The sequence below is a fragment of the Amblyomma maculatum genome, chromosome 5 (assembly GCF_055883805.1).
Source record: "Amblyomma maculatum isolate TAMU_Amacu chromosome 5, ASM5588380v1, whole genome shotgun sequence".
NCBI classification, from domain to species: Eukaryota; Metazoa; Arthropoda; class Arachnida; order Ixodida; family Ixodidae; genus Amblyomma; species Amblyomma maculatum.
The window spans coordinates 145,656,971-145,678,505 of NC_139348.1; the positions used below are offsets into that span (position 1 = coordinate 145,656,971).

At 42.7% G+C, this 21,535-nt stretch overlaps 1 protein-coding gene across 1 annotated transcript; it reads left to right on the forward strand.

Moving 5' to 3' along the window:
- LOC146189860 (organic cation transporter protein-like) lies at positions 1 to 21,154 on the forward strand. The gene is made up of 10 exons (XM_084603333.1): positions 1 to 677; positions 2,608 to 2,708; positions 6,195 to 6,349; positions 7,530 to 7,698; positions 9,846 to 9,993; positions 11,314 to 11,405; positions 11,942 to 12,156; positions 16,489 to 16,670; positions 18,885 to 19,030; positions 19,276 to 21,154. Exons 1-10 carry the CDS (start codon positions 309 to 311, stop codon positions 19,340 to 19,342), a joined length of 1,644 nt encoding a protein of 547 aa, XP_084459459.1. The 5' UTR covers positions 1 to 308; the 3' UTR covers positions 19,343 to 21,154.
- Positions 21,155 to 21,535: the final 381 nt, after the last annotated feature.

Here is a 21,535-nt window from a genome sequence, read left to right on the forward strand (position 1 = left end):
TGTTGCTATCTTGAAGAAAGTACAATAATTGGCCTTTTCTACGAAGGAAAGCGCTGGTAGAAGACGGGGAAAGAGGAAAGTGTATTTAATCGGCCACAAATGGGGTGTTCAGGAATACAGGGTAAACATAGCGAGCTCACACCTCGTGTATGCGGACGGGTTAAGCATTGTAATGCGGTCGTGCCACCGCAAGGCTGGGTGGTTTCAAGCTGTGATTTGAAACAGTTTACGTGTTGATGGCTTGACTGATTGGGCAGTGCACGGCTGCACTGCTGCTGTTGTGTAGTCCTCAGAGTACCTGATCCAAGATGGACGTGACAAGTGTGATAGGAGAAGACGGAAAGTTTCAGCGGAACGTCTACCTATTCTTTCTCCTCCGAGAGGTGCCGAGTGGCCTCCACCTTCTAATCTATAGCTTCTTCCTTCCGGCTGTGGAGCATTGGTGTGCTATGCCTGAAAACATCACTGCGGCGAACGTAACTTCCGAACAGTGGAACGCTCTTGTGTTCTCGAACTCTACTCCTGACGCGGAATCAGCGGGGGTTTTCAACAATCGGTGTCGCACTCCTATTCTAGAGGTGTCGAGAAGCGGTGTGCTTGCTTTTGCGAATGCGTCGGCGCCCTGCGAACGTTGGGAATACGGACATAGCTACTACAGAAATTCTCTGGTGCAAGAAGTAAGTGAGATATATTTACTTGCTTCTTTTTTATACTTACAGGGAATAGCTATTGTCTTATCCAATCGAAAAAAAAAGCAAAGAACTGTGTAAAAAATACGACAAAATATTCTGTAGCTCTGCCGTAAACGTCAGAATTTTTCTGTAGTTTTGTAGTACCTTCGTAGAGGTCGGTAGTTCTTTCTGTCGTATTTCTCTTTAGTCTGTAGTCCTCTTCTGTCGTAACTACAGAACTTTCTGACGTTACTACAGGAATTAGTTTTCACAACAGGTTAACTGTCAAAAAGCGCACAGAAATTTTGTTGTGACAACTGAAAATCTTCTGTAGATTTTTTCGACTTGGTAGGAAGCGTTCAATGCAGCTCAGAAGTGATTTGATTCTCACTATGTTTTCGTTTTTCATCAGACGTATATCACAGGTCCTGCCATTTGCATTTCGACATATTATGACGCCGACAGGGCGTAGAGCTGCGATCAATTTTGAATAACCATGCCATCCACGAACGAAAATCTTCCTTTCACTATTAGGACGATTGGCATGTTTGATTGTGGATGATAGGTTGATTATCTGCTTGCCTTTTTAGCTTGAAATATATAGACGTTTTTGTAATCGCACGAACGTTCTTTCGAAACTGTATATTCCAATAATTCACGATTAGCATCGAAGTAGCATATCATTTCCACTGTAGTGATTGGTGCAATCAAACAATCAGTGAGGATACAGAGTCCTAAATTGTGTCAATGGGCCATACAAAAACTAGAAAAATAAAAACAATATTTAAAAAAGTAGGCTGGACAACCGGGAATTATAGGAGAAACAAACATTCTGGCTAGAAACTAGAGGCATTCAATATATTAGGCGCAATGAGTGCAGTTTTTAAATAAATTTTCTCAGATTAGATGAATATGTCCTGGAAAACACTTTTCTTAGCATCAAAATATCTTGGCGACGACACAAGCGTAGGTAATGATGGTCTCATCATCTGGGCTATTAACTTGGACAAACATATGTACTTAAAAATGCATTTTAACATTTAGCATCGAAATAAATCGAACAACAATTTCCTGATGGGCGACGAGATATTATTTTGAACAAGAGTTGAATTTCTTTCCCACTTGCTTATGGAGAGAAAGAGAGAGCTTTTTAATGAAATACAGATATTTTAGTCGGCTTGAATATTCGCTGACATGCTACTCTGCTTATGGGTGGAGGTAGGAGGGGGTGGGGGTGGGGATTGGACAATAACAATGTAAGAACGATTATTAAAGAGTGTGGTCCTTGAAGATGGTTGTAACATAATAGTCCACTGCATAATGGCTATTTGGATGAGGCAGAACCCAAAGGGCATTAAATTCATTGTTCCTCCTCAGGGTGACAGATTGCATGCTTATGGGGTGCACTGAGGATAAAGATAGGAATTAATGCCCTTTCTGCCTTGCCGCGGTGGCGAAGCGGTTAGGGCGCTCAAATGCTGAAGCCAAGGTGGTGGATCAAGGATCAAATCACGGCTGCGGTGTCCGTTTTTCAGTGGCGGCTAAAATCAGAGTGTCTGCGTACTATACGATGTGAGAGCACGTTGAAGAATCCCACGTGGTCGAAATTTCTGGAGCCCTCCATGACGGCCCCCCAAATAGCCTCACTCGCTTTGGCACGTTAAAACCTATAAAATATCTGTATGCGGAAGGAAGCGTCTATTCATCGGACTAAATGCGATGGTCAACAATTAAGTGTACGAAGATTCAGACAGCTTATAGCCGCACACTGTATGGTTTATTGCATAGATTTAAAGTTCGCAGAAAGGGAGAAAGGAATAAACAAAGGAGGCGGATGTTGAAATGCACTGTTCATTTGTAGAAGCTGCAAAGAGGGACTGAACGGTGAAAGGCTTGCGTGTTGGAGCAGTGTCATTTTATTCCTTTACCCATGCAGTGGGACCTGGTATGCGATCGAGCTTGGCTGCGAAGTCTGGTGCAAACGGCCACGATGGTTGGAATGCTTGTTGGGACGCTAGTATCTTCCTTCGCAGACAGGTCAGCGCTGCCTTTTTGAGTTTCTATTCCTTAAGACCAAACCTCCGAGGAAAGCTTTCAACTTTGAGCAGGTACTTCAAACGTTTTATAATGCGACAGTGTTAAACGCCGTGTTTTCCAGAAAATCCGCGGCCGTCATTGTCGGCGTAGGCCTCGTACGCGCAAAATTACTGACGCAGCTCTAGCATATGATAGTTGGAAGAGGACCTGACTGTGCATTAATCCGTCATATGGTTGTCCGACGTCACCAGACCACATGACATGGCCGATATGGTGAACGCTGCCAACACAGGCCCCAGCTTTGTAACGGGAGGGTAAGATCAAAATCCAGCTCCAGGGAATCTTGAATTTCATGTTAGTCCCGTTATCCCTTTGATATATACGCAGGCACAATTGTACGGTTTGGTTAAAACGGGGCGTTACACCTACGTCGGGTTGCCTTTTGTAATAATGTGGTATCTCACGACTCTATTCTTATTAGCATAATCAAAGGGTAAATAAAAGATTATAATCGAAACGAGTAGAAGTGTTCATGCACGTGAACCAGGATACGTACGAGAACTCGATAGAGAGCAGCTATTAACGTTTTTATGTGCATACGCTTGAAGGCAGAGCTGAAGTGTGCGTCAAATGTTTGAAAAGTTGGTCGCTGTTGATAGTCATTATTACTGTTATCTCTATTAGGTTCTCCTTTCGAGCTTTCTGTGACCGCACATCTCTGTGTTAGGCATTCAGGTGTATAGATAGGTGTTTTTTGTTGAACCAGTTGCCCTTTTTATGTGATGATATAAAGGGCTGTTGCCTGACACTACCTGCAATAAAAAAAAGAAAGAACCCTTTGCTTTCCCATTGTCAAAGCCAGTCAAGGCTATAACAGAAGTGCAAAGGTTAGTTCAACTTTGTATACTGAGGTGTTATTTAAATTTGGTCAGTGCTGTATTTCCTAATTTATGTATTTTTTCCCGCTCTCTATCTTTAATGCCTCTGGCCCTGAGGCGTGTTATAAATAAATAAATAAATAAATAAATAAATAAATAAATAAATAAATAAATAAATAAATAAATAAATAAATAAATAAATAAATAAATAAATAAATAAATAAATAAATAAATAAATAAATAAATAAATAAATGGGAACTAAGCTGCTGAGACGGGTGCAGAAAGAGCAGAACGCGAACATATCGAAAGCTGAGAATTTACAACTTACGTTTTAGTTTTTTTTTACAGCTCATATTACCTACAAGAACCGGTTTGTTGATATAAGCTAATAGCTTAGAGTACCGTGGCGCATAAAAACCGACGACGGCGTTGCGGTTGTAAAGCGCAATCAGGTCGGTTACACGCGTATTGTCATGTCAAAATTCTTACTCAACTGTTGTTTGGGCAGCGTTCAGAGGGTGTGAAGTGTCATAACCATTCGCTTCCCATTTACCACTAATCTGCTCGTCAAGCTTGATGATTTGCGATAAGGTGTCGAATCGAAGGCATATGTTAATTACAAACGTAAGCTGTTAATGCTAAGTGCAGGGGGTGAATTAAGAAGTGAAACAGATACTGCGCCTTTCTTTGCTCCAAAAATCAACTCAAACAAAAATTTCAAAAAACATTTTCGGAACGCAATGGAGGTGTTAAAGGTGCTTTCGCTTCTACTCTTGGGCGAAGCTCAAGCACGCTTCGAAGCTTTATATTTTGGCCTGAAATTGCGAATTCGCACAGTAGGCTGTGCCCACCGTCGCTCCAGACCCATCATCGTGATATGTCCAGACTTGAACGTGATTTCTGAGACAGGCTGTCAGTTATTCCGAAACTTGGTGATATTTTCTCAGTTCGGCAACGTTCTTGCAATACCTTCTATAATTAGACGAGCGGCTGTCGTAAAGCGCCTTTGCGTAGCCATATTTTCGGCCTGGAGATCCTTACAGATATTGTGTCGTGTGTTGTTATCGCGTAAATGATCGTATTTCTCAGTGCCTAACAAAATAATGCCGATAGTTGTACGACTGCATATTCTGCACTATAGGAGGTTGTATGATGGTCTTGTATCTTGCCGCGTGGGATCGAAAACTGGCACAATCCGTTTTAGCAGCGGGGACCAGTGTTATATATATATATATATATATATATATATATATATATATATATATATATATATATATATATATATATATATATATATATATATATATATATATATATATTTATACTATCTTGTGTGTGTGTGTATGTGTGTGTGTGTTGAACTCAACGTAAGTTATATTCAGTTTCACTTATGTTGACACTCAGTACTCAAGCTCTGAGAAGCAGCGTTCTTTGGTCCTAACAGATTTTAACCATAAGTAAGCATAAGTAGAGTTAGTAGGGCGCTGAGGAAGTAATATACTCGCCTCCACTAGGCTAAAAAAATAAAGGTGATGAATGTACTTTCCACTGCTTGTCAATTGGTCACTCCTCAGCATAGGTGATCGTTACAATAGCATAAATAAGGCATTTCATTTTAGTCAGACAGCGTATAAGAAAGCGTTCGATACTGATTTATGAAACTTCGATGAAGTGGTCACGGCATTGTAAATGTGCCAAGTTTGTTATTAGGATATGCATGCTACATTTGTAGTGATGCTAGAATTGGTTCTACTATACTATTCCGTATAATACGGTAAATAATTTTCCTATGCAAGAAGATTTGTAATGGTAACGCTACTAAAATAATCTGAGGACAGACAGTTGGCTAACTCGAACAGAACACATACAATGCATTAACCGTTCGGCGTTACACTCTCCAAGTTTTTCAAATAAAATTACAGCTATTCAAGTTAAGGCAGCTGAGAGTCAGTCTCCTTTTTGTGATCATGATTGCTGAAACGAACCATCGTGTCGCGGTGACCGAGTTGTATAGATCTTTCGACTATTGAGCGGGGAGCCCATGGTTCGAACCCGATCACAGCGGCTGTTTTTCGATGATGACGAAACGGCGAGGCGTCAATGTTCTCAGCGACGTCAGTAAACTTCAAAGATCCCCAGATGGTGAAATTATTACGAACCTTGAACTGCTCCGTTCCTTTCGTTCTAATCAGCTCCGGTATGGCAAACCTCCTAAATATGCCAATGTAGCCAAAGCGGACGTGACTGCAAATTGATGTAGATCACGTTTATTAGCAAATAGAAAACATTGCCTTGAATTATAAGCTAGAAATCGTCGAAATATTAAATACATGTAGTGATGGCACTGGTTATTTTCACAAGTAAGCTGCGTGAAGCACAGGGCAGCCATTGATCTTTGACGGTTGCTGAACGGCAGTCACACTGTCCTTTCCAATATTGGCGTCGACCGTGATTTTTCGAGAGACGGGGAAAATGTTTTGCTTCTAGATCCAAAGAAGAAAAGTGTATCACTGTTACATTCCCGAGATTCTTGTAAGGTACACTTCTAGGAGATGTGCGTAGATTCGAGTCAATGCAGAGCTTCTGGTATCGTTCGAAATATTGCAGGCTGGGGCGCCGCCCTGTGGTGATAGCTGGCTTTGTGATCAGCCTTGTGGGCAGCATATGCGTGGCGTTGTCTCCGTGGTTCTTCTTACTGCTCGTCTCCAGAGGACTGCTAGGTGTGGGCCTCGGTTTGGGACAGTCCTCGTCCTTCTGCCTGCGTGAGTTCACATGTGTGATAATGTGTATATGCTTCATGAGATAACATTCAAGACACGAACTGTCCAAATATCTCTCATAGTGTGAACTTCACAATAAAACTAGTTAGAAAGTATCAGCTGTTGAGTAAGAAACGAAAGCTGCAACTGAAATACTCGCGTTATTTGTCTGTCTGGAGTGCAGCTTTGTAAAACTGCATTCAGCCTTTCAACTCTTTCGCAGCCGTGACCAGGCTATCGTCCTTTAACACAAACATTGAAAGTCATATGCCATCGTTGTAAGCGGTTTGATGGTTAGTTAATTTTGTACGTTAGAGCCAGAGACGAATATTTGAAGTAAATGAAGGCACGAAAAAGCACGACATTGACATCAACAAATGCTTTTTAGGAATCTGCGCATAGCCAGCTGTTACCGAAATCACAATTTAAGTCTCGTAGATAAATTACACCAAAGCAACAAGGACAGGCTGCTCCTTTTAGTAAAGCAATAGCAGTGGTAAGAAAACACCAGAAGCTCGTCGCACTTTGTGCTCAATGATAGTGTAAATGAGGCTCGAGTAAATGTTATTTGAGATCACGACCGAAAATGTCGCAGCGCTGTTTACCGGTTTACCGCCGCTTCTAATTCCATACCTCCAATGCAAATTGCTTCGCTGTTAGGTTAAGTTAGCATGCAACTGTTGAAAGGAGCTGAGATTATTATTTCTCAAGTCTAGAATACGTTGCGGGCAAAAATTGTCACTAGGAAACGGACGCACTTCTTCTGCTTTGCGATCATTAGCTGAAAAAGACACGGATGAATGGCAATATTATGAGAAGATGAAATCAGTATAAAATGGGTACCAAACTTGAATACTGTTTAGAAAATGCGAGAAAGCGTCGTTCCTAACTCATTTAAAAAATGAAAACGGCTCAAGAGAGTATATGCACATCAAAAATACTCCGAAACATAACATAAGTAGACTAAATGCAAACAACAAGCAGAACAATGTATGTTTTTCACATTTAAAAGACAATGAGCAAACCTTGAACGAAAACAGTAAACAGAGACTGCAGTGGGGAACATTGTGGAGTATTTGGGAAATACGCTACGGAACTTTAATGTGATAGAATTTTAATGAAACGCTTATCGCACGGCACCCGTTGCCAAGCTTTTGCTCATCTTTAAATCCTCGCTTCGCAGTGATGGAGGTAATCGGTCCGCAGAAAAGAACCACCGCAGCTCTAGTGCTCACTCTCGGCTTCGCTTTGGGCATCATCATGCTTCCTGGTTTTGCTTGGCTCCTCCAGGACTGGAGAACGCTGCAAGGAGTCCTCAGTATTCCACTCCTGGTACTCGCAGTTTGGGCATGGTAAGGTAAAAGCAAAATGTATGATTGTTATGTTGTGGCATTTTCAGAGCCAGGCAATACAAAACGTCCAAAATCTTTCAAAAGAAGATGAATACTTGGCGATTCATGGAATCAAAATAGCAGTGTTGGCTTCATTCTAGTTAACGGGATTCGTAGCATTTTAAACGATTGGCGTACGGGTGTACTTCGTGAAAAATCTTGAATTATCACATAATCATAGGCACATGACAGCGAGTCTTCTTGAGCAGTTTAGTGATTCTCAGCGGATGTAATTCAGGGAATGTGCCCACGTGGCGAGCAGTGTGTATCAATATGCGCAAGCTCTGGAGACGATAAAAAATGTAAGCCATGTAGAAAGTAAGGATAGAAAAACTTGCTGCAGCGTATACTATAATGTCCCGATTGTAAGGTCAGCTTCAGAATACCTGATGGACCCATAACTGATGCTAGGAGGCTTGAATTGAAGGAATAAGAATAGAAGTTTAGTTTCAGGTGCTGTAGGAACGCGCATGGGGACGCATATGGGGGAATTAAATGGTCAGAGCGAAAGAAGGGCCAAAGATTGATGTTATCTATATACAATTAACATCCCATGATTGGGTTGGTTCTAAGTAGTTTTGGGACCAGAATTAAATTTATTTTGCCAGAGATATTCAGAGTTCTAGGAAAGGCACAAGGAAGTAAGCTGTCCAACCTCAACTTGATTAGGCCAACCAATGGGATGTTAAGGAAATATTTGTGGGTCTAAACTAAAAAGCAGCTAATTAACACAATTTAATATAAACAGATGCTGTGGATAAGGAAGAGTGAGTATTGGAAGCAGTGCGTAACAAAAAAACAAACAAATTACATGAGTGCACAAATTGTTGATGAAGTGAAATGGGACTCGCATCAGGAAATGCGTACCTCAAGTAAGAACATCCTGAACAAAGTATCACAAGGAAAGTCAAAGAAATAATGCAAAACCGATACCCATTGCGCTGATCATGAAAAATTTGGATTTTTCACTGCGTGTTACTATTAAAGCAATGATAATTCCTTCAGTCTTTATGTTCGTAAGACAATTATAGGAATGTCGCATAGGAATAATTTATGGCGCGGAAAACTGACCATAAGCCTATACTGTGCTATAGTTATGGTTATGCATCTTTCAAGTATTAGCGCGCTGCAGCTAAGCACTTTGATATAGCAGAGCGTCATATCGCCTTTGAGTGCGACGCTCCGATACTGAGCATGAACGTATGTTTGCTTAACACTAATGTATATATACGTGATTACGACGACAATATGTAGTTATACAAAATAAGGAGAAAGTCCACAAGATGCGACAGTGTGTACGTACTTAAAGACCCATTGACTGCAGAGATATACAGCCTCTCTTAATAAGCCTTAATAAAACAGTCGCTGGAAAATTAGGACTAACGTAACATTGTAAGATCGTCATGTATTCAGATACAGTTATACTGCTGCTTTGAGCGAAAGTTGAAGTGAAAATATACTGAATTTAAATAAAAACAGAACTGAATCTAATTTTTCCTGATCCTAAAACGAAGATCTGCCAAGTAGAGTGCAGGTTGATGTTTCACTTACCTTCATGGTATAAATTCTGTGCTAGGCTTGGCAGACATTGCTTACAATGCAAGCCTTATGCAGTTTTCTACGAGAGAAAATATTCATCCCTGATCAATTCAGTTCGAAATAAGGAGGCGTTATTAAGTAGACAAAATAGCAAATCTTTTATTACTCAAAAGTTCTCTGTGGTTCTTTATTCCAGCGTGCCGGCAGCGAAAACATAGAATACGGCCGTTGGCTCTCGCCCGTAAAATGCGTATATTTTTTTCCATCAAGCATGCTTTGCATACAAGTCGGTTATGCGAAAAAGACTTCCTTTAGCAAAGTCTTTAATATGTTTGGTAATTAATGACTCAATCCGCCGAGGTGCAAAAAAAAAAATAGATTATTCATTACAGGGAATAGCTCTCCACTGAGTCTACAGTGCTGAGATAGAAGCAATCGGATGGATGGGCAGGCTAATAATCCCTGCGCGCATGTTTGCCACGTGTGTGCCACGTACCTTAATATTGGTTTTCTTCTTAACGTGTCGTATCATCTTCGTTAATCATTTATTGCCCTCTTTACATCTTCAGGTACTTGCCCGAGTCGCCTCGTTGGCTGATTGCCATGGGAAGAATGTCGGCTGCCCGTAAGGTGATATCAAAAGCATGTGCGGACAATGGAATACTACTAGACGACGTTGATTTAGTACTGGCGCAACTCCGGAAAAAGATCTTGCAGGTACTATAGGGTCCACTCTTAACATTTAATTATAAAATGGCATGCATCCCAGGTATCAAATGTCTAGTAACTCTGAAAAAGAAGCAATATGGATAGTTTATGTCTCACGTGTAATGCGTCTGTTCATCTTAGAACTGCTCCTCCATTACGAGAAATTAAAATTTTTGTCGTTACTCAGGACGAATCGGAATTACCACAGCAACACTGTTTGCTACAATACATGACGAAAGAGGTAACGAAGGAAGACATAAGGCATTTTAAGAGCTGAATAAAACTTTGAACATAAAAAAAACGATGGGCGCCACATAAAGCCCGAACACCGTGACGGTAATTAACTAGTTTATTCCTAAATTAACGACAAGTAGAGGCAAAAGCCCAGAAGCAATAATTTGTCATTTACGCTTTGCTATGAATGCGCTCTTTGCTGCTTTGTGTAGAAGGTGTCTTTCTGATCCCTCCTTACAGTGGGAAAACGAGAAATGTTAATAGTACGCTGCAGAAAACAGTTGCCAGCAAAAATAATTTTTTTTTATTTCTATGACGGCCCATCATAGTGATAGTAACAGAACTTGCGATTTGAACAAAAATAGATGTTTGCGTACGAAACAAAGAATATGCATTGATGGAATTGGAGAACCCTGTTACCAAATTAATCAAATTAATAGTTAGTTGTGTATGAAGGAAAATAAAACGCTACTGTCGCCACACTTGACCCCCCCCCCCTCCCCCGACCCAAAATCATTTTGAAAGGCTTCGGTTATCTCTCTCTTCAAGATAACTTTTGATACTGTCTCCTGGTGACTACAGACATTATGATATCGTGTTCCCTCTTTGAATAAACTTTCAGTTGTGAGTCAGCGCTCCTCTTGTGTTTCTTTGCTGTGGTGTTTGTCTTTTGCGCCGTTTTTCCATCTACTACAGAGTACTTGCCAGCCCTTTTTCGTCATAAAACACCCCTACTTCCTTTAGAGTGGGTATGGCGAGAAAGTTGTATCCTTTTCATCAAGGTTTTAAGATTTTCCCAGTAGGCATAACCAGCTCAAGGCCTCCAGATTTAACGCAAATCAACGAGGTTCATCCAGTGACCTAAAAGAAGCTACTTGGTTTGAGCTCTCATTTGCAGTATCGAGACCATTCCGATTGGTTATCGGGGGGCTAAAATTTGTTATGGGAAGGAGTACTTATTGAAAGTGTGCTTATTATGGTACTCCTATGGCTAAGCTTGCCTGATATAATGCAGCATAATTTTGAATGCTTCAAAACTTTAACGAATTCTCGGTTAGATTACTAAAAAGCCTTATGTTTCTCCGCGTCTTGCAGCAGGAAGAGGAAGCAGGGAAAAGGGCCAGCTGCTTGGACCTCGTCAGAAGCCGAAAGGTCTTCCTCTACACTTTCGCGCTGGTGTACGCCTCGTAAGTGAGGCAATGGAACGTTGCATGTTGCGTCTCCTTTTGTGCTATGTCAATGGCTTCATGGTAAGTATTGTACATGGGTTCCCATAATAGACGTATACATAGTGCCAAATAATGCAGCAAATCCCGCTGTGACAAACGCTTCCGCTTACGTTACTGCTACTGAAGCTCCGATCTAAATCTTTATAGATGTGTAGGAAGTACAAAAGACAGTTGGTACTTTCCTTCGTAACACATTGTTTATTTCACGCTCTACCACATGCATCTTGCTTGGGGCTATAATGCTGTTATCCCGTTAATAATAAATAACTCGCACGCGACGGGCTGTCATATTCTACGACAGTCCTGAAAGAATTTGTTGTAATATTGGGAGGAATGATGAGATTTTCTTTTTAATATTCCGCGTTCTGGAAGTAAATAGCTGACCATAAACAGCATTGGTTCTAATATCAGCACTCTTTTTGACATTGGAGTAACCTAATTGTTACCCCATTTTCGACTTTTTGTGAGTATAAATTCGAACATTTTCCTGCTAGGGCCAGTGGTGGTATGGTCTTCTACGGCCTGCAGCTGTCGGTGACAAGCCTGGGCGGTGACCCGTACCTGACTTTCTTGATTGCCGCCGTCGCTGAGTTCCCCGTGGCGATCATTTGCTACGCCGCTGTTCGCTGGTGCCGGAGGAGGGCCATTGTGGTCGTTGTGTACGCGGTCACCGGAGCATGTGCACTAGGCGTGTCCCTCTTGCCTCCAGGTAAGGCCACCACAAACAAGCCAAATCGATTTGTGTAGAGGATAAGGTCGAAATCAAAAATTTAAAAGAGGAAAGGGCATGGGAAGGAATGAGTTCTTCATTGACTTGTAACATGAAGGAAATACTTCGGTAAATATTTACTATCAGGAACAAAAGTCTCTAGACCGCACGTCCGGTGATTTCGGACTTGAAGCACGACGTAAACGAATTATCACCTTATTTATTTACCACGCATGAAAGAACTAAAGACAAACTTTCAAATCGACATCTATTGTCAGAGACTAGTGGCCGATGCGAAAGTTATGCGTTTTGGTTCAAGATTACGTGGTCCACAGACTTTTGTCCCCAATAGTATGTCATACGATTTGAGTCCTCAAGCAGGGGCTGTCTCCTGAAGCCATTTTATTAGTATATTTCAAAGCACGTCAAATCTGGCGGCCCTAAGTCAGGACAGGGACCTGGCCCTATAGCCGATAAATTCATCTGTGGCTTTTATTGGAGAGCAACGTTTGCTGCTTTATTTCTTATGCTTAGAAAATAATACACGCAGGGGCTTAGGTTCAGCTAAGCAGGTTTTGTATGCGGAAGTATAGGTGCGCTTCAAGTAATTAGCCCGAGGCCTATTAAGCTTACCTAAGCTGAATACAGCCGCGTTAGGCTTAGGAAGGTGTAATTACGGCAATCTGTGTCCAGGCAGCAATGTACTCTGGTAATGTGACCTCATATATTGTTAGGCTTAGCTACGCTTATTAGGGTTAAATAAGCCCAACATTCAATCAGGGTTAGGAAGGCCCAAAGCACCCAAGTAAGCTGAACCAGTCGCGGCTTTCTTACTCAGGCACCTGTTCTCTCAAGTTTAATTACTTATAATTAGGCCTTTTTAGCTTTGACCTTGAATTTCGTTATGGTATTCGCGGTAGTCATGGTCACTCATTGCAATCTATAATATTGCTATGTAAAGCAAAAGTGTAGGCTTGGTCGGTGCCATAAGAAAACACGGTTATGCGGACAGAAACCGGACTCATAGAAATCGGCGGAATCAATCGTGTATGGCTAGAAAAGCTTTCGCACTAACATTGCGATGTCGATTCCTTAGGAATCCCAGATTTTTCTTCGTCTTAAGGGGCAAACTTAATTAATGCCTTTGTTGTGGCGGTCTAATTTCCCGGGCGCTTATAGCAACTGCCAGCACGGCTCTTTTGGTGGCTACGGGGGCTGGTTACCCCCGTTTAGAGATAGCAACGCTGCTCCATGCACTGTCGGTTTAGAGTGCAGCCTTTGTGCGCCCTTTCGTGGATTTTGTGTCGTTATTGCCGGCGTAGTTGTCGGCGTAAGCAGCCACTGCCAGCTGTGGCTGGCGGTACCAGCAGACCGAAATGCCACCGTTCAGACCAGGGGGTGGTACAGCTAGTATACCAAAATAGAAATTCCTTGCCTACAATTTAGGGGCAGAGACGAGAGGGTGTGCGTGGTTTGGGCAGTCTGGCAAGAGCGAAAGGATGCGTAACAGAAATAATTCCGGCAGAGGAAGAGCTCGCGGGATGGTCACCATATAAGCAGGAGCTGATGGCAACGAGTGAGGAATGTGCGAACAGGTAGCGGTGCTACGAGAAGAAACCGAAAGACTGCTGCTGAGAAAGTCGAAGGTTATCAGGAGAGTGCGGGAATACACCCCTCGGAAGGCAAAGATGAAAAGCGGTGAGGGGTGGGGCTGGTGGGTGGAGGACAGCGGCGGAATAGTCAAAAGTGGAAGCGTAAGTTTGAAATGGGGAGAGAAGGGGCACGGTAGGGGCGGGGAAGAGGGGTCGCGCTCAGTTTGCATCTACTAATGCACAATATTACCATGACAGAGTGACGTACCTCGTTAATCAAAAAACCGACTTCAGCGTTGTAGTTGGTGCTTTGAGGGAAAAATCATGCGCATGTATTTGGCATGAGAGAGTTTTCACGTCACACGGACTGCAATCGCGCAGCTGGTATGAAGGTTAGATGGGTATCGAGATCAGACCGTTTGATCTTGGGTCAGACATGCAAACCATTTCCACGCAGGCACTTAAAGAAAACTTGGCTAGAGCGTAGCTTTGTTTATATCAGGTGTCTTTTCATGTATGTGGTAGCTTAGGACTGTGCGCACATATGAGATAATTGATGCACTAATTAAGAAACTAGTGATAAGGCCAATTTACAATGAACATATACGTGAACGTGGATCTGAAGGGAGAGCTGTAACGAGAGCCGTTAAACGCTGATGTGTCGTAGCCTTGAAAACGGAGCGTCCCAAAAATACCTCCGGTGTGAAACAAGTTGCCACAGAACAGAAACGCAGGGACGTCACTTACTCGCCGCCCGAGGCGACTTCGACGAGGCAGTGTGGCGGCGCAGCAGGTATCATGTTTGCAAGCCCTTTATTGCAGTCAGTAAATAGGAAAGGGTTGAATCCCGTTTGAAGAATGGGTTGTGGGACATTTTAGAGTGGGCGCTTAAAGAGCATGTTGAATCATGTCGCTCTCAAGTTCTTCGCAGCCGCAAATAGCTAAACTAAAAAAAAACCTGAAAACGTCTGCTTATATTTCGCCCTCAGTAGCGTATTCAGTTCTTTTTGCTCGATCTATGCCCAGGGCATCAAGTCACCTTCCGTTCCTCAGCACAGGATCATCCATGTTAGTCGGAATCACAATGGCCACGTGGGTGCTGTGATCAGGGTTATGGCGTGGACATGAAGCGACAAAGATACAATGTAACTGCACCAGACACGCGCCAGTGGAGCAAACCCCAGAACAGTATCCCGTCAGCTGGGATGTTTTACATACGCCGTAGTTTCGGCTCCCGTATGTAGATCAAGCTGCGCAATATTGCGTTCAAAAGCAGCTAAACGTGGATTTTGTTTTGGTTATCAACTCAACATGGCTGACTTCAACGATGACGACGTTTCTTTTGATTAAGGAGTTCATCCCACAACCATCACTGTAGCTAAATCCATCATACTTTCGTATAAACGGCAACCCTGTGCACGGAAGTTAACATGACAAGAGAAGGAAAAACGAAAATAGCACCGCATGGGGCATTCTTCCAATTCTTTATTAATGTGAGGAAAATCTCAAGCTTGGTAAGCATAAAAACGTAATAATTTTGACCACAATCATGACGCGCACTTTCCCAGACATTAGTTAAAACAGAGTATTCACGAGAAATGTCCTCCTGAAAGGCAAGCAAAGCAAACGAAGCCTGAAATGTAGCTTTTTCGGAGGATAGCAGAAATGATGAAGGAAACTGCAGAAATCACACAATGGTTGCCATCATGTAAACTTCAAGAGAAAAATGCTTTGGTGAAAACATCGAAATAAAGAATGCACCAAAGTAACGGTGAAACGAGATCAATAAAACGCTATTTTGATTGAGAAAAAGAAAACGCACGCATTGATGAAAAGATAAAACAATAAAAATTATAAACATAATTTCATATTAAAGTTTTATAAACATTTGTAATGGAAAATTAAGCTCAGAAAGAAGCTAACTCTTTGCATAAATATTTTGTTGGGTTGTGTAAGCTCTTTGGATTGAACATTTTTATGGAGAGCTTGTTAGGGCCTATATGGACGTGTACAACTTATACATGTGACAGCAATATTTGTGAAATACCAGCCTATACGGTCTTCGATATTACTCCAATAGATATGTTTGGTGAAGTCTGCACCCTCCACTGTCCTTTTAGTGTCTTAGCCTTCCTCTCTTCTTGTGTTCGCGCAGTGTACTATTTCCCGCACATAAATAAATTTCTTAAATAAACTGAAATTTCTAAAGTTTACAAGGATGAAACGAATTGACCAATTTCTAGGAATCTGTGGTGCTGGTGACGGGTAATGAGACATGAAGCATATTTTACAAATGGTATGCAGTAAAAGCCCCGATGTCCTCCTGAACGTGTGAACGCTCTACAATTTCAAGAACTCCCCTTAATTTCTGTCAGATATTATAGAAACAGGTCAACAGTTTCAGACTCAATGCCGGGATGAAAACAGCACAGGGCAAAAGATGAATTAAAACGTTGGCGTCGACCTCTGCTTGAAATCTTTTTGGTTTTGCAAGCTCATTGGTCTATTTCAGTATGTATAACGTACGATAGCGTATGTTTAATTTTGACTACGAAGAAACTGTACTGATAGAGTTGACTTGAAATAGGTTCTGCTACACAGCAAATCAAGAGGTCAGACATTAAATACCAATTTCAGCACTACACTCACCACGAAGAAAACAAAGCACCTATGTCCATAACCGTGCAGGTTTTTGCTACGGTCTCTGCCGTAACATGTAACACCTTCCCACCTGTTACAGCCTCGGTGGTCGCCCGCCAGGCATGCGCAATCACGGGCAAGATGATGGCTTCCGTGTCACTATCGATGGTTTGGATCTACGCCGCTGAGGTGTTCCCAACGCTCTACCGGACTGTCGGACTCAGCGCCTGCTTCGTTGGCACACGTGTTGGATCTTCAGCTGTCCCATTTTTGCTGGAGCTGGTACGGTTAAAATTGCCACAATAATCCGCGTGCAGCAGCTGGAATCTGAAGGGCCGGTTGTATGCAAATGTCGTTTGCGTGTTGGTGCGGTGTAATTCCTGACGTTTGGAAACACCATCGGACAGATAATTAGATGTGTAATCAAGAGATGGAGAAAGCGAACGAAGAAAGAAACTTTATTTGAACTAAGAATTGCTTGAGCAAACGCAAATTCTCAGTTAAATATCTTCTTGACATCAAATTCGCCTTCGCCGAGGTGCGCTCATTTTTAAGGTGCCTGCCAATCTTTCCTGCGTCAATACTGAGTAACATGAAACACATTTTCACGAGAAGCTGCTTTCTTTGATGTGCGAAATGTGCCATTAGAGTCGGTTACGCAAGCATAGAAATGAGGTTTCTGTAAGGTAAGGATTGCTTGGGTTGGTTAATAATGAAATGGTAAACACAGAGATTGCGAGTATTGTGCGAGCCGCGGGTGACGTTGCCTGTAGATGAGAAACAGAGAACGACAGCATAAAGTAACTTAGGCGAAACTTTCAGTCACTCGCCAGTGCTGAAACACTACTCTGCCGCTGGAGCAGCATGTGTACAACAGCATCTCCAGAATGCGCGTCGCCGCCGCTACTCCGACTTACGCGGGCCATGCATGCTGTCTCCGTGTAGGATCAGAACAAAACGCGGTCGCAGAAAGCACGTACAACCAAGCGATTGTTGCAGCAACATCAGATCCCCCCCCATCCCCCCCCCCCAAATCCCCCCCCCCCCCCCACCCCGTATAGTTATTTCTCATCGGGCAAACAGTTTAATTATTCCTATGCAAAAGCGCTTCCTTATGTTAAAGTATGCTTTCAATATATTGGTGAAATAAGAAGAAACTATTTCTAAAATATTGTTGTAATTACGCAGTAGAGAAAAATAACGAAAGTATTACCAAAAGGCACCTTACGCGAAACAGTTTTAAATGCCATGACTGCATGTCTTAGGCGGCATTCTTGCTTTAGCCACAAGCCGGGTAGACCAATGGTCCCTCAATGGAGGAAATGATTGGAGTGGGGTGGAGGCGCACCCGCAGCCTGGATTCTCGGCCTATCTGCATACCGAGGCCATCTATTATTCCAGAAATTTTGGTCACCAATGACAATCAGTTCTTAGACAATTTTCGTTGTACCTGAGTGCACTTGTTTTGCTCGTGGTGCGCGCTAAAAATTGCTTTTGCTAATAATCTCACTTCCGCTGACTTTGAGTCATCAATCTAGCGCCATAGCTACTAAGTGCGGTGAATTGAACTCTGTAGTTAGGAAATATGCAAAACATTTGTGCGGAAAAGTGTAATTGTAATGCATTTGACCGCAGGAATTCGGCTATTTCTGTTTTAACATTACAGTGAAGGGGCCTTCACATATATGAAGGGGTTCCGTGCCAAAATATTTTTCTTTAAAATACCTGTCATACGAGTCGTGATGTGGAATTGGCTAAAGCAGCTGAGAACACGTCACCCCACTACTATAAACCTAAGCACCACGTTATTGTTCGGCTGTGATCAAATTGTTGCTATGAGCAAAATTTCAGCGCGAAACGTTTTGCGCCATATTTCATACCCGTTTTAAGTTAGTGTCTTGTAACATTTGATGTTAAATGTGTTTCGTTGTACACACGTAGAACACAGAGAGGCCGTTAACTGTTGTAGTTCGCTTCCTTTTGTTCGCTACCTGCAGACTAGTGCCTCGATGGGCTTCGGTTGGGCCTTGGGACTCTATCGGGCCGATCGCGATCACTGGGGCACAAAACACATCTTCGACAGCGCCAGTTCTTCTGCACACATGTTCTTCATCAGGCTGAGTGGCTCTGCGGTTCTTCATTGTCAGGTTGTGGGTTCGAGCCTGGCCGCGGTCGATTTATTTTAGTTGAGTAGTAACCCAATATGATGCGGAATATCAGCGCATGCTACAGAACTCCAAGCTGTGTAGATATATCCGCAACATTTCACCATGGCTTTACTCGTAACAAATGTGTTTCTCATGTAGATTATTCAGTCGGATCATAAATTATCATGTGCCTTATAGTTTAGGGTTGTTTATGCAGTGACCCCTTCGTTACCAGCTCAGCTGTGAAACTTGAACGAATGATATAATGGAATGAAAGAAAATTTTAAACTGGCTAATAGGTTCCTTAGGGGACGTTTCGACGTAAAACAAAACTTTCTCTGCCTCGCAGAAAGCATACCTTTCTAACTCGGTGACCATGGGAACCCTGGCTGGGATTGCATTCCTGGCAGCTCTGCTGCTTCTGCTATTGCCCGAAACGTACAGGGTGACGCTGCCAGATACGATACGGGAATCCAAGCAGCTCGGGAATTCAAGGTGAGTGTGGCATTTTTAAACGCCCATTAGCGGATAATTATCCCGAAGGAAATAAATTGAGCATCCATCGGGTGGCGATGAAATTTCAGGTGCGACTACATGGCTGTATTCTTAGTATTATAATCTTACTCCAATAGGCGCAGCGAAGCAAAATTTTATAAGCGATAATTGCACTAAGTTAATATTGTCCTAATTTATTCAGATTGATTCGTTTATAATAACACATACCTTTACTTTACCTGCAGGCGAAACCATCAGCAGCAGCCCTTCGAACGATGTGGCGATGGATACAAGGAACCAACTTCTGTATAATGTCATGACAAATTGTTATGACGGTGGCGCAAAAGCTGTTCTGTTGGATCACTGTACAACATTTAGATACAGACGTAGTCGCGGTGCTTCAGTTGACAACAGTGCATTTGTTGCAACAGCAGCTGTTGGCAGTGCATTGAACGCACACTTTTCGAACGTTTTGACCAAACGCTGGATTGATCTCACCTGGTTTAAACATGAAGCTCTTCGCAGAAAGAAATAAAAATTTCAGAGGTAGGTTCGTGCAAAGCAGTAAAGCTTACCGGTGAGTGCAAGCTCATGTTGTGCAGGAGAAGCAATGTAAAACCCTTGTCAAAAGTTCAGATCTCAAAGGGTCTTCTACTTCTGACCTATACAGTATGGCTCGTAATGCATTCCTAGGTTCTGAAACTTGCTGAAGGTAAGCTTTTGCATTCTACCTTCTAGAAAGGCTAGGATATCCACTATATTTAAAGATGTCACAATATACGGCGTGAACGCACGCCATCTGGCTCTAAACTTTAGACAAAGGTTCTACGTGGTGATGACTTCCTACGTTGGTGAGCGACATTAAGAAGTGTTTTTCTGGCACCCGAGCTCTTCCGGTCCTGGCTATAATTAAGACTGCAAAGGAAAATCAATGAGCCCTGAGTTCGAAGTCAAAATTGCTATTGCCCTTATACAGCACAGTGGCATCGAGAGCCCGCTTGGTTCGACATCAAGAAGACAATGACGACTCAGAACGCGAAGGTTTCTCAATAAAATGACTGATAGGAGCTAAGTGTTAGCGCTTCCCAATACTTGAGGCTAGCTAAACGAAACTGCGTCTTACAGTCAGTGGAGGCTCGGTCGTTTCCACTTCTAATGGAGCTTCGAAGATGCCTTTTGCTACCAACGCTGACCATGCCCTAGCCTACAAGCCAGGCACTCTGTAGGGTCGCCCTCTATTCTATTGAGCTTTGACAAAATGACCTCAGCATTCTAGGACCATTATGTCGAAGTGCCGGATATCGCGCTATGAAGGAGTGAGCGTCTACAAGTGTGATTATTCAGTGTAGCTCGCCAATGTGCTCTTCTATCTTGCCGATGTTGACAACGTGTGGTTGCGCCACCATGAAGCTAACGTTTCATAGAGACTCATTTCAAGTCCATTTTCGCGGACGCTTTCGGCTGTAGAAGAACGGCTGTTTGGAAGAAGGGACGCCTTCGGCTGCCCTGCTGCTCGTAAGCCATGTGCCTGAAAACGCTTTCTTTCTCACACTCGGCATTATAAAGAGACGCCTACAAATTACACTGAGGACTTTGTCGATCTGTGTCGGCGAGTCAACCTGGTTTATTCCCCAAGCCGCCCAGGCCAACAACATTTTGAAAGATATAGCACATGACCACTTTCGAATGGTACTCACTAACAATCCGCGAACCATAGCCGATGTTATTCTACTTTTCCAAAGCAAAGTTGTCATCAAGCAAGATCGCTCTTCTACTCTTCGTTCCTGAATACGCGAGGAGTTTTTTTCGGGTCGGAATCTGGCAGTCTCAGCGAAGTTCACACCTGCATGTTTATTACTGCATTAAAAGCAGTCATTAAATCCACTCATTAAGTGTTGTCATTTAACGCATTGTTACAATTCTGTCTTTAGGCACGGTAAAAGGTGAGACAAAGTTTACTAGCTAAGACGCACACAGAGGAGATAATTAGGTTAACGAAAATCACTACGAATAAACAAGATAGATGTTCTAAAAGAACTGCCTATATCACGCTATAAAATTTACTGACTCGGTGTAATTTAAGCATGTTAAACTCAATTAATAAAGATTTGAATGTTCGCTTTTCCTGCTACGTGCCGGCTTTCGGTATTTTATCAAAGTGTCACATAGTTGTGTCCAAGGTGCGCTGTTCCCCAACGACGCTATGCTATGCTTAAAACCTTCTTCCAGGTCACTGTAACCCCTGCCGTGGCGGTGCAGTGGTTAGGGCGTTCGACCACTATGTGCAAGGATGCGGGATCGAATCCCGGCCGCAGCAGGTGGTTTTTGGATGGAGGCGAAAAGCAAGGCACTCGTGTGCTGTTGCGATTACAGTGCACGTGAAAGAACTCCAGCTGTCCAATTTCCAGAGCCGTTCAATACGGTGTCCTTTCATAGTCTAAGTAGCTTTGGGACATTAAACATCACAAAAATCCAAACCAGAGCCAGAAGTGCGCAAGAGCTAGG

Excerpts from the sequence above, each read along its gene's own strand:
- LOC146189860 (XM_084603333.1), top strand. The coding sequence starts at position 309 with ATGGACGTGACAAGTGTGATAGGAGAAGACGGAAAGTTTCAGCGGAAC. Across the intron at positions 11,406-11,941 it reads TTCGCGCTGGTGTACGCCTC|GGCCAGTGGTGGTATGGTCT; the intron begins GTAAGTGAGGCA and ends TTTTCCTGCTAG. Across the intron at positions 12,157-16,488 it reads CGTGTCCCTCTTGCCTCCAG|CCTCGGTGGTCGCCCGCCAG; the intron begins GTAAGGCCACCA and ends CACCTGTTACAG.